Raw genomic sequence first — 13,796 nt, forward strand, 5'->3', positions numbered from 1 at the left:
GAGGTCAGATCAGAAAATATTTTCTGAGTCACAGGGAGGGATGGCTCACTCGGCCGCCCACTTCAGCTACTACTCACAGTCGAGTGAAGGGCATGACTGCTCAGCGGGCATTCATCAGAGACTCGTGGGCTCTCAGGAGGAAGCCAGAAGCAGGCGGGGACAGTCACGCTGGGGCTGCTCCACGCCCACAGCCTCAGTGAGTCACGGAGGGGAAGGACCACTGCACGCCCTCGCAGGCTCCTGCCCAGCCATCAGGCAGCCGAAGATACCACCTGCTCCCTCCTGAGCTGAGACCCGGTTTTCCCACCAAAAGAAGGGCCATGCTGCTTTAGAAATGCCGCCGTGAGCTACAAGTGGATATCTGGGAACTCTCAGTCACAGAAGGAACAAAACTCGCCCTGCACCCCGCCCTCCCATTTGTCAATTGCGCAAAAGCCCATTTTGGAGGCTGGACACTTCCGCGTGCGGACGGCTGTGGCTGTTTGCACTTCCTCCTGCGGGTGCCCCATCCTCAGAGAAGCCACTCACACCTCCCCCAGGGCAAACCTGGCAGCCCCACCCTCTGGGACCTCAGCTGGTCCCATATACGGGGCACTACACCTCAGCTGAACTTCTGTGTTTATAGATCACCTACCGTCCTTGGTTCATAAGTTTCTTGAGAATAAGAATACTGTCTACTGTCCTCTGCGCCCCCTGGAACACTCACTGTAAATATCCAGGAGGTGCTTGCAGAATGAATGAATCAATGAACAAACAAGCTCAGTCATTTCAAACGTGCGGTCACATGAGTAATCTGACCTTCTGAAAAGTTAAGCTTCTGGAAGGAGCCCATTTTCTTAATGTATTCAGCATCAAGTCATCACAAAATATGAACTCTTATAAAGTACCACCCCCTCACTTCCCATGAGAAAGCAAAATTCCTCAGTGGGGAAATGGGAGGGTAGCAGACGTTACCCGCAAAGCTTTAGGAAGGCTGCGGCTCGCTGGGCACTTCACTAGGGCCCCTGACTGCTTGCCTGGTAGTGGGACAGACACACCAGGAACGGCTACTGACCAGCAGGAGGAGTGCCCGGCCAGGCAGGCAGCACACCCCGCACCCTGCCAAGCGAGGTCCGGCCAGCAAGGGAAAGACACTCTCCAGTTCAGAACCGCCCACCGCTAGAAAGCCAGGTCCTGCCACGGCCTGGACACACGAGGTCTTTCTTACAAGGGTTACAAATCTGTGGCCTTGCTGTGCCTTGAATAAAAGACGGTGATGGGGACAACGTGACCATCTCCAGATGAACCTTCATCTTCGTTTCAAGTGCCTGGGTGCTGGGTCACAGTGGATTTCTAAACTCTTCCAATACTCAAAAATACCAATTTCTAAGATGCAGAAGGGTCGTTAAACATACACTTAGCACAGACCCCAGTCTCACTCCTGAGTATTTTCTCAAGTGAGGTAAAAACCCAAGTTCACATGGAAACCTGCCCTGGGATGTTTACAGCAGCTTTATTCCTGATCCCCTCAAAACTGGAAATATCCCACAAGCCCTGCCACCCGCAGATGAATGGAGAAACGGAAAATGGAATACAACACAGCAAGAAAAAGGGGTGGGGCTTCCCTGGTGGCGCAGTGGTTGAGAATCTGCCTGCTAATGCAGGGGACACGGGTTCGAGCCCTGGCCTGGGAAGATCCCACATGCCACGGAGCAGCTGGGCCCGTGAGCCACAATTGCTGAGCCTGCGCGTCTGGAGCCTGTGCCCCGCGACGGGAGGGGCCGCGATAGAGAAAGGCCCGCGCACCGCGATGAAGAGCGGTCCCCGCACCGCGATGAAGAGTGGCCCCCGCTTGCCGCAACTGGAGAAAGCCCTCGCACGAACCGAAGACCCAACACAGCCAAAAATAAATAAATAAATAAATAAATAAATAAATAAATAAGAAAATCCTTAAAAAAAAAAAAAAAAAAAAAGGGGTGACTTCTCATACCCGCAACAACAGGGATGACGGACTTCCCTGGTGGTCCAGTGGCTAAGACTCCGCGTTCCCAATGCAGGGGGCCCGGGGTCCATCCCTGCTCAGAGAACTAGATCCCGCACGCCGCAACTAAAAGATCCTGCACGCGGCAATGAAGATCCCATGTGCCGCAACTAAGACCCGGCACAGCCAAGTAAATAACTAAATAAGTAAATATTAAAAAAAAAAAAAAAACAGGGATGAATCTCTGATAAGTTTTGCTGAGCCAAAGCAGCCAGAATCAAAAAGCTACATACTGTTGTTCCGTTTATCTGATTTTCTGGAAAAGCCAAAACCTTAGGGACAGAGAGGAGATTAGTGGCCAAGAGGCTAGAGGCACGCTGGCGCCAAAGGGCAGCAAATGAGATGACGGGATTGCTCTGCCGCCTGATGGCGATCATCTGTCAAAACTCCTAGAACTGTGCACTACAAGTGAACTATGCTTCACGGCTACTAAGGATAAACAAATTATTACATTTTGAAAAATGCGCCGGCCAGCCAACCGGTACATGACAAGTGCAGTAAGAGGGGCGGGGGAGGCGAGGCAAGTGGATCAGCTAGAGTTCTGAAGGTTCTCCCCACTTTCAGTTTCCGTGCCCTGGGATGTCTCCCCGCCCTGCCCATTGCTCAGGCCGCCCACCCGGGCCACCCGGAGCTACCCAACCGGAAAAGCCAGAGCCCGGGCTCAGCCGCGCCTCCGGGCGCAGGAAGAGCAAAAATAGAAAGCGCCGGTGCGCAGTGGCGGGCTGGAAACCCTCCGACCTCGGAGAACCGCGGAGAACCGGGGCCCGGAGCCAACATCGGCTCCCGGGCGGTCCCAGCGTCCCGACCCCGCCCCCGGCCGCGACACAGTTTCCACAAACTGACACACACGGAGCCCGCGCTAGGGGCGGGGCGCGCGGGCTTCCCCGCCGGGTCCCCTGGAGGCCGGTCCCCCGCAAGCCGAGCGCGCGAAAGGGCGCCCCAAAGGCGCCGGCCCATGGCGCCCGCTGCGCTTTCCCTCCCGAAGGCGGGCTGCAGGACCCAAGCGTGGACCCTGGGACACGAACACGCGCACCACGCCGCCACCGGGGACGAGAGGCCGGGCGCCAACCCGGCCGGGCACCCTGCATTTCTGGAATCACCGGGACGCCTGTGTAAATTTCCGTTTGGCCTGTCATTTTCCAAAGGCCACTCAAAATCAGGGGACAGAATGCCTCCTCTCCAAGGGTCCAGCCAGCCCACCCATTCAAATTAGGGGACAGAACGCCTCCTCTCCAAGGGTCCTGCCAGCCCACCCACTCAAGATCAGGGCACAGAACGCCTCCGTTCCAAGGGTCCTGCCAGCCCACCCACTCAAGATCAGAGGGACAAAATGCCTAACTAAAACAAAACAAAAACACAAAAAACTGGAAAGAGGGAGAAAAGGGTGTCCTCAAAAATAAAAAAGCTAAGCACGTTGACAGCGCCAAGAATAAACTACCAGGAAAAAGAAACCCTACATGTCAGATCATAAAGTACGGAAGAGCAAGCCCGCCGGCAGTCCAGGCCCGGGGGGACCGGGGTCCCCAGCCCGGCAGAGCCAACGGCAGCCCGGCTCGGGCGCCCCTCGGAAGCGCGGAATCCCCGCGGCCAAGTCTGCGCCCCAGGCTGGCCCCGGCTCCCCTCTGCCCACCCTGCGCGCGGGGGCTGGAAACGGCCGCGGAGAACCACGGCGGGGTGGGAAGGAGGGTCCAAAGAGGGTCTGGGGACTCGAGTCGCTCAGTTTCTCGGTGGGCCCAGCGCGCGCCGTGGGGGAAGAGGGGCGGGGGTCCGAGGGGAGGGGACGGGCGGCACTCACGTAGACCGGCAGCGGCCACGGGTAGACGGCGGGCTCAGCCCCCACGGGCGACTTGAGCCTCAGCTCCAGCTTCTCCCCCATGTCTGCGCGCGCGGCCGCCGCACCATGCTAGTCGGGCGGTTGGGGGAGGGGCGGGGCGCCGCCGGCGGGGGCGGGGCAGGCGGGAGGGCGGAGGAGGGCGGGCGGGCGGGCGGGAGGCTGAGGGGAGGGGGCCTGGCCTGGGCCTCAGCCGCCGCCGCCGCGCTCCCGTCCGGCCCCCGGCTCCCTCTTTGTGGTCACAGGCCCGGAGCCTCCAACGCCGCCGCCATCTTGGGCCGGCGTGAGTCGAGCACAATGAGCCGGGGGCTGGGCTGAACCACTCGCGGCGCGCGCGCGGGGGGGCCCGGCGCGAAGAGGCGGCGCGCGCCCGCTGCCCCGCCCGCCGCTCCGCGCGCGCCCCCCCTCAGCCCCGCCCCGTGGGCTCGCCCGCACTCACGCACGCACTCACGCACGCACGCACGTCCTCGGCTGCCCCCGGCTACCCCCACCGGCCCGACGTGGGGACCCGGGGAGACCCCTCGGGGCCTGCGGTGGCGGGTTCGAGTCCCTCTCTTGGCGTACCGTAACAAACCCCCCCCCCCCCAATAATAAGACTATAATTCCTCATTAAATGTGAAAGCCGGAATCCCGGCTTCTGTTCACAAGAATGCCGTGTATTTAGCCTATGCTAGGCACCAGACCCTGGACGCTCAGTACTGGCAAAAAAGGAAATGCTCTGCCCTCATGGCGCTGCCGTTTTAATTGGAATAGTAGTGACAATGCTCAGGGGAGAAAATAAAGTGTCATCAACGCCACGGGGATGGTTAATCTCATGTGCGCACTGCGCGGGGCCCTGGCAACCACAAACATTATTCCAGATATGGCCAGGAAGGTATTTTTCAGATGAGATTAACACTGAAATCGGTCCACTTTGCGTAAAGGAGATTGTCAATGCCGCGGCGTGGGTGTGCCTCATCAGTCAGTTGAAGGACGAGAGAAAAATGAGGTTCCATAGAAAGAGGGAACTGTTCCTCCAATGGCCTTCGGACATCAGCTCTTCCCTGTGTCTCCAGCCCAGAGTCCTGCCCTGACTTGCCTGCCGCACCGTCACGTGAGTCAACTCCTTAAAACAAAACTATATATCTAAAAATACTGAATATATACAAGCCTATTAATTTGTATATGTGTGTATCCATATTATATATTTGTATGTACGCATGCATATATATTGAATATAAGGTATGTGCATACACATATATATGTATATACCCATATGTTTATATGTGCGGGCGTATGTAGTATATGTGTAAGTACTACATATAGTATACATAGAAACCTATATATTTGTGTGTATATATTGTATATATGTATGTATGTATATATATAGTATACGTATTATAAATGTGAACATGCTGTATATATACACACCCATATATTTATATATGGGTGTGTATAAATACAGTATATGTACACTGTATGTATGTATACAGTGTATATTTATATATAGGTGTGTATATATGTTGTATACCTGTATGTGTATATGTTGTATAGGTATTATATGTATATATGTATATACTGTATATATACACACTTGCATATGTATTTATATGTGTATATACATGCGCATATTTACATATAGGTGTGTATGTGTGTATATACATTGTATATATGTATGTGTATTTTTTTATATATATGTATGTATATATACTGTGTATTTATATATACAGTACATATATATTTTTATGCTATATGCTTTTATATGTAGGTGTATATGTGTGTCTATATGTATGTATGTGTATGTATTGCATATATTATATGTGTATGTATAGTATATGTGTATGTATGTATACTGTATATATACACACCTATATATCTTTGTATGTGTGTATATATATATGATATATATGTACCTGGGTGTGTATATTGTATATGTTATATGTATGTGTATGTACTGTATATATACAAACTATGCATTTTATATGTGTGTATATATGTATGTGTGTATTGTATATACTATATGTGTCTATGTGTGTATGCATACTGCATATGTACACAGCTGTCTATTTTTGTATGCGTGTACATATGTACGTGTGTGTGTGTATACACACACACACTCTATGGATTCTGCTTGTCTGGAGAACCCTCACTGATACGGACACTTATGACAATTGAGTACCTGCTCTTTGCCAGCCAGGGAGCCAAAGGCTTGTCCTTTCGGTGTCTCCCTTAAGTGTCACAAGTCCCAGGAGGGAAGGCGATGCCGCTCCTACCAGTTGAGGTGCCTCAGGGTCAGAGAGGTGCACAGGGCGGGGGGCTGGAGCCTGGTGGAGCCCAGGTGGAGTTCTAGCAGCAGTACAGCCTAGCAGTCCCACTTCCCCGGGTGCTTCTCACAAAGACGCCGAGGGAGAGACGGGATCTGAAGGAGGGGATGAGGAAGCTTCCGTGGGTCCGCAAGCCCAGACCAAGGCTGACTCGTCAAGGGTGTTAGAGGTCAGGACTGTGGTTACCCTGGGGGTGGGCTTACACAGAGCCATTCACATTCTGAAAAAGTATCCATTCTGCTCTTGTTTGTATGGTTACCCCCCTCGCCCAAATCTTTTAAAAACAGATTCTCTTGGTTGCTGGGAACACACACGGGGAAGTTGTGTGTGAGGGGGTATGATCCAGGGGACAGGGAGAATAAGCCCCCCACTCGTAGGGCCAGGAGTGGCTCAGCTTTGTGAGCTGAGGATGGCCCACGAGGTCCCAGAGAGAAGGGTCCCTGCTCCGTCCCTGCTCTGTGCACCCCATTCCCAGCCTGAGAAGCCCAGAGCCACCCCCCCCTCCCCTCCCCCCCCCCCCCCCGCAACACACACACACCAGGGAGGAGAGCCAGTCACCCTGGCTCCGAGGCTCCGGCTCCAAGGCTCCCGGCACTAGGAGCTATTTTCAGCTTTCATGCCCTAGGACACGGCCAGAGCTATTGTCTCCGGAAACTCTCTGTCTGTCTCTCGCCCTCCCTCCCTCCCTCCCTCCTCCCCCTCTTCCCCTCCAGCTCGATCCATCCTCCCCTCCACCCTGCATTTCTACACAGGATGGCTCCCTGCTCCCCGTGCCCACCCCCACCATTCGATGGATGTCAAAGCAAGCCCTGGGGACTTCCCTGGAGGTCCAGTGATTAAGACTCCAAGCTTCCACTGCAGGGGGCGCGGGTTCGATCCCTGGTCAGGGAAATAAGGTCCCACATGCCCCATGGCACGGCCAAAAAAATAAATCAATAAAAAATAAAGTGATAGTGATGAAACAGCCCTAGTGGTGCAAGGATGGGACGTATAGCTCTATGGTATAGAATAAAGGTCCAGAAACAGATGTATGAGAACTTGATATGACAGAAAGTGGGGAAATTAAGGAGTTTTCAATAAATGGCATTAGGACAATTGCATATCCACGTGGGAAAAAGTAAATTAAAAAAAAAAAGCAAGCCCTGGTCAGGTGTGACCTTGGGCCCAGGGCCCTTGGCACAGGTTGTTGTGTGGGACGTTCTTCCTTAGACTCCTCCCTCCCTCCTGTGTCACTGTCACTTCCTCCAGAACCTTCCTGGACTCCCTTACACAAGCCCGGGGTGTGCCCTCACCCGCCCTGGATCACCAGAATTCCAATCCTGGCCCACCCTTCCCCGCCAGGTAAAGAACTGTGCCTGGTCAATAAGACTGTAGAGGTCATTGGCCATTGCTATTGCAGCTGGAATTGTTACTGTGTTTAGATAGGGTGACCAACACCCGCCCCCAGTTTGCCCAGGACCGCTCAGGTTTGAGCGCTGGAACTCTGGGGAAACCCTCAGTCCCGGGGGACCCCAGAAGGCTGGTCAGCCTATTTAGGACGGATCTTTCACTTGATCTCCCAACCCCCGAGAGCCAGAAAGGGAATCTCCCGCCTCCTTCCATTGTAACCTTCATTCATTCATCCACTCATCCCTTTATTCAACTCCTTTATTCAGCAAGTATTTATGAAGCATCTACTACACAGCAGACACTCTTCTAGGTGCTGGGGACATAACAGCATCCCTCTCCTCACAGAGTTCACGTTCTAGCGAGGGCAGCAAACAGTAAACTGAGGTGTGATTTATTACATGGGGATGATGTCTTGGAGACCACTGCAGGGCAGGGGAGGTGGGAGAGGAAAGGGGCAGTTCTAAATGCAGGCGCTGACGGGATTGGGGCAGACTTGGCCCTGGGCCAGGCATCCTGCCCCCCCGCCTCACCCAGTTCTTCCGTGATGTGTGGGGAAAATCTGTGGTTGTCACAACTGCGGGGGAGGGGCCCCTGGAATCAAATGGGTGGGGCCAGGGTTGCTGCTGAACCCCACACAGTGCCCAGGAGGGGCCCCCAGCAGAGGATGACCCGCCCCGAATAACCCCAGTGCCGCGGGGGAGACCCTGCACTAATATTATTCAGACCCGCTGGTGCCCCCAGGTTCCTGCACAGGCAGGGACTCTATCCGGGTCACCTCTGTATCCCGAGGTGACCTAGAGCGGGGCAGCCAGGAGGGCTGAGATGAGTATCGGGGGTGAAATGACAAATCTCTGTGCCCACTCTCCCCGCCGCACCCCAGGGGCGATGGCCTCTATCTCCTCCCTGTGCAGGTAGCTTTTCCCTGAGCCATTTCTTCTTGTCAAGGTCCCTGTCGCAGGTTGGGTTCCCCAAAGATGACGTTGAGAGCAAGGATTGGAGTGCAGGTGGTTGATGTGAGACGTGCAGAGAACAGATACAGCTGCCATAGGGTCCTGCAATTCCACTCCTGGGCATAGATCTGGAGAAAACTCTAATTCGAAAAAATGCGTGCACCCCTGGGATTTCCCTGGTGGTCCAGTGGTTAAGACTCTGCACTTCCAGTGCAGGGGGCATGGGTTCCATCTCTGGTTGGGGAACTAAGATCCCACATGCCGTGTGACAAAAAAAAGAAAAAGAAAAAGAAAGAAAGAAAAGATACATGCACCCCAATGTTCATTGCAGCACTGTTTACAATAGCCAAGAGATGGAAGCTACCTAAATGTCCACTGATGGATGAATGGATAAAGAAGATGTGGTACGTATATACAATGGAATATTATTCAGCCATAAAAAGAAGGAAATAATGCTATTTGCAGCAAAGTGGATGGACCTAGAGATTATCATACTAAGTGAAGTAAGTCAGACAGAGAAAGAGAAATATCATATGATCTCACTTATATGTGAAATCTAAAATATGACACAAATGAACTCATCTACGAAACAAAAACAGACTCACAGACATAGAGAACAGACTTGTGGTTGCCAAGGGGGAGAAAGAGTGAGGGAGGGTTGGATTGGGAGTTTAGGGTTAACAGATGCAAACTATTAAATATAGGATGGATAAACTACAAGGTCCTACTGTCTAGCCCAGGGAACTATATTCAATATCCTGTGATAAACCATAATGGAAAAGAAAGAAAGTTTTATTTATAGGTTCAATCCCTAACTGAGCTGGCCCATCCCCTCCCATGGTTCTAAGTGCAGCCCGAGTCTGCAGACTTCCCGCCGTGGTCCTCACCTCCAGAGCAAGCCACCTGCAAACCACCCACATCTTCCCAGGGGCTGGCAACTCTCCTCTGCTACTGATTCCAAGACACATCCAGATAGCAAAAATGTGACCATGAAAAGAAACTCAGGCATGTTCAAATCAAGGAAATAACATTCTTATCTCTGTTTAGTACTTGCTTAATTTTAGAATAGCTTAGAGTTACAAAAAAGTTGCAAAGATCTGTACAGAGTGTACAGAGTGCCGTGGACCCTGACCCAGTACCCCTATTTCCAACACGTTAGTACGTTAGTACGACATGTTTATCCAACTAAGGAACCAAGATGGATACATTGTTATTAACTAAAGTCCACACTTGATTAGAATTTTCCTAGTTTTCCCCTAACATCCTTTTTCTGTCCCAGTCTCCTCTGGGCTGTGACATTTCTCAGACGTCCCTGGGTTTTGATACTTTGAAAGGTTTGAGGAGGACTGGTCAGGTATTTTTTCCCTCAATTTGTTTGTTTGTTTTCTGATGTTTTTCTTATGGTTGGCCTGGAGTTACAGGGTTTGGGGCGGAAGATCCAGACAGAGATAAAAAGGCCATTCTCCTCAGGTCACATCAAGGATACACACCATCCATGAGACTTATGACAAACGAATTTACCGTTGATCACCTGGCCAGTATCGTCTTTTTTTTCTGTGTTGGGTCTTTGTTGCTGCGCACAGGCCTTCTCTAGTTGCCGCGAAAGGGGGCTACTCTTCGTTGTGGTGCGCGGGCTTCTCATTGCGGTGGCTTCTCTTGTTCTGGAGCACGGGCTCTAGGCATGCAGTCTTCAGTAGTTGTGGCTCGCAGGCTCAGTAGTTGTGGCTTGCGGGCTCTAGAGCGCAGGCTCAGTAGTTGTGGCGCGGGCTTAGGTGCTCCGTGGCATGTGGGATCTTCCCGGCCCAGGGCTTGAACCCGTGTCCCTTGCATTGGCAGGCGGATTCTTAACCACTGCGCCACCAGGGAAGTCCCAAGTATCGTCTTTTAACCCTCGGGTGGACATTCCTCTTCCTCAAAGAGCCAAAATTAAGGAGACAGACAATGCGGAGTGCTGGTTCAGCTGGGAGCCACTGGAACACCCGTATCTTCCTGGTGGGAGTGCAGATTGGAGCAACCTCTTTGGAAAACTGTCCAGCAGGATCCACCAGAGCCGACATTACTACTCCAGGTCTCAGCAGTTCCCCTCCAAAGAGCACACCCAAGAGAAACATGTCTACTCCCTTCTAAAGGACGTGCATCAGAATGTCCATGGTGGTTCTGTTCACAGTAGCCAACAACTGGAAACAATGTAAATGTCCTTTCAGAAGACAACGGGTGAGGGACTTCCCTGGTGGTCCAGTGGTCAAGACTCCGTGCTCCCGATGCAGGGGGCCCGGGTTGGATCTAGATCCCGCGTGCCACAACTAAGACCTGGCACAGCCTAAAATAAAAATGAAAGAAAAGAATAAAATAAAACTAGGTCTGCGATGGTGGAAGTGTAAAATGGTGCAGCCACTGTGGAAAACAGTTTGGTGGGTCCTCACAAAGTTAAACATAGAATTGCCATATGATTCACTAAATTCTATTCCTAGGCAGACAGCCCAAAGAATGGAAAACAGGGACTCAAACAGATATTTGTACACCCATGTTCATAGCAGCACCATTCACAGTATGCAAAAAGCAGAAACACCTCAAATTTCCATCGACAGGTGAGTGGGCAAACAAAATGCGGTCCCTGCATACAATGGAGCATTATTTAGCCTTACAAAGGAAGGAAATTCTGACACTCATTACAACGTGGATGAACCCTGAGGACATGATGCTCAGTGAAATAAGCCAGGCACAAAAGGATAAATACTATATGATTGCAGTTATATGAGGTCCCTAGACCAGTCACATCCACAGAGGCAGGAAGTAGATGGTGGGGGCCAGGGGCTGGGGGAGGGGCTGGGGAGTCAGGGTTTCACGGGGACAGTTTCTATTTGGGAAGATGAGAAAGTTCTGGCGATGGATGGTGGGTATGGTTGCCCAACAATGGGAATGTACTTAATACCAGTGAGCTGTGCACTTAAAAATGGTTAAGATGGTACATTTTATGTTTATGTATATTTTACCACAGTTAAAAGAAGAACAGTGGTAGCACATACAATCATAATAACCAGCTTTGCAGGCAAAGCTTCTGCCCCAGAAATCTGGACCCCTCTCAGCGTCCTCTTGATGCATTCCCGATGCCTCCTTTGCTTTGTCCTGGGGTCAGTGAGCTCATTCTTGGCAAGACTGGGAGCACGGATGCATCTGTCTCAGCAGGGAAGGATGATGAGAAATCTGTATGCCAAGGTGAAGGTCATCCAGCAGATGTAACTTTGGACAGATGTCCTCATGGAGAAAGATGGACACAACACGTTCTACGAAGAAAGCAAGGTGCTGAGGGGTGTGCAGAAGAAACTCATATTTGCACACACACACGTACATACAATGTGCTTGCATATGATGGGCTCTTTCTGGCTCACAAGAAACACACCACACATGGTACCTGGAAGGGAAGGGTAGATTGCTATTCCCAAATATTCGAGTCTCTCCCAACAAGAGGACTGTGCACGTCCCCACGCTCTGCCATGTGTGTTTACAGGGTCTCCCGCTAGAGTGCTCAAAACATACCCTCCTGCCCCACTGACCCCAGGCTTGATGATGCAGAGCAGTTACCTGCTGCTGCATACAAACCAGCACACAACTTAGAACATCCACCATGTAATACACTCCTTGCTCTGTAGATCAGCAATTTTTCAAAAAATTTTTATTGGAATATAGTTGCTTTACAATGTTGTGTTAGTTTCTGCTACACAGCAAAGTGAATCAGTTATACACATACATATATCCTCCCTCTCTTTTTTGGATTTCCTTCCCATTTAGGTCACCACAGAGCACTGAGTAGAGTTCCCTGTGCTATACAGTAGGTTCTCATTAGTTATCTATTTTATACATAGTATCAATAGTGCATATATGTCCATCTCAATCTCCCAGTTCATCCCACCCCCCTCTTCCCCCTTGGTGTCCATATTTTTGTTCTCTACATCTGTGTCTCTATTTCTGCTTTGTAAATAAGATCATCTATACCAATTTTTTCAGATTCCACATATATGCATTAATATACTATATTTGTTTTTCTCTTTCATTTTTTTAAAGTCTTTTTTTTAATTCATTTTAAATTATTATTTATTTATTTATTTTTTGGCTGTGTTGGGTCTTCGTTTCTGTGCGAGGGCCTTCTCCAGTTGCAGCAAACGAGGGCCACTCTTCATCGCGGTGCGCGGGCCTGTCACTATCGTGGCCTCTCCTGTTGCGGAGCACAGACTCCAGACGTGCAGGCTCAGTAGTTGTGGCTCATGGGCCTAGTTGCTCCGCAGCATGTGGGATCTTCCCAGACCAGGGCTCGAACCCGTGTCCCCTGCATCGGCAGGCAGATTCTCAACCACTGCGCCACCAGGGAAGCCCTGTTTTTCTCTTTCATTCTAACCAGTATGAGGTGATACCTCACTGTAGTTTTGATTTGCATTTCTCTAATGATTAGTGATGTTGAGCATCTTTTCATGTGTTTGTTGGCCATCTGTATATCTTCTTGGGAGGAATGTCTATTTAGGTCTTCTGCCCATTTTTGGATTGGGTTGTTTTTTTGATATTGAGCTGCATGAGCTGCTTGTATATTTTGGAGATTAATCCTTTGTCAGTTGCTTCGTTTGCAAATATTTTCTCCCATTCTGAGGGTTGTGTTGTCATCTTTTTTATGGTTTTCTGCCATGGTTTTCTGTTCTGTGTAGCAGAAACTAACACAACATTGTAAAGTAACTCTACTCCAATAAAATTTTTTTAAAAATTGCTGATCTACAGAGCAAGGAGCGTATTACATGGTGGATGTTCTAAGTTTTGTGCTGGTTTGTACGCAGCAGCAGGTAACTGCTCTGCATCATCAAGCCTGAGGTCAGTGGGGCAGGGGTGTATGTTTTTTTGTTTTTGTTTTTGTTTTTTAATTAATTTATTTATTTATTTATTTTTGGCTGTGTTGGGTGTTCGTTTCTGTGCAAGGGCTTTCTCCAGTTGCGGCGAGCGGGGACCACTCTTCATTGCGGTGCACGGGCCTCTCACTGTCGTGGCCTCTCCCGTTGCAGAGCACAGGCTCCAGACGCGCAGGCTCAGTAGTTGTGGCTCACGGGCTTAGTTGCTCCGCGGCATGTGGGATCTTCCCAGACCAGGGCTCAAACCCGTGTCCCCTGCATTGGCAGGCAGATTCTCAACCACTGCGCCACCAGGGAAGCCCGGGTGTATGTTTTGAGAACTCTAGACCCTGTCTTTAATCAATCCTCCTTAGGGGAGAAAGCGTGGGCCCTTAAAGCCTCTCCAAATGGCCTCAAGAGGTCTGGAAACTTCCA

At 50.8% G+C, this 13,796-nt stretch overlaps 2 protein-coding genes across 8 annotated transcripts in view; one reads left to right on the forward strand and one right to left on the reverse strand.

The window, feature by feature from the left end:
* DOT1L (DOT1 like histone lysine methyltransferase) overlaps nucleotides 1–4,096 on the reverse strand; it is a 58,240-nt gene extending 54,144 nt beyond the window's left edge. For 2 of the 6 annotated variants that reach the window (XM_057539826.1, XM_057539828.1), the window contains exon 1: nucleotides 3,816–4,096. In XM_057539826.1, coding sequence (XP_057395809.1) covers nucleotides 3,816–3,896 — 81 coding nt within the window. In that variant the 5' untranslated portion in view covers nucleotides 3,897–4,096. The remainder of the gene's footprint in view (nucleotides 1–3,815) is intronic. The other 4 variants (XM_057539830.1, XM_057539829.1, XM_057539827.1 and 1 more) reach the window with 3 other exon arrangements.
* Nucleotides 1–13,796, forward strand: part of SPPL2B (signal peptide peptidase like 2B) — a 154,526-nt gene that overhangs the window by 48,642 nt on the left and 92,088 nt on the right. The window lies entirely within an intron of this gene.

This window comes from Balaenoptera acutorostrata, chromosome 2 (assembly GCF_949987535.1).
Source record: "Balaenoptera acutorostrata chromosome 2, mBalAcu1.1, whole genome shotgun sequence".
In the NCBI taxonomy this organism is placed as follows: domain Eukaryota; kingdom Metazoa; phylum Chordata; class Mammalia; order Artiodactyla; family Balaenopteridae; genus Balaenoptera; species Balaenoptera acutorostrata.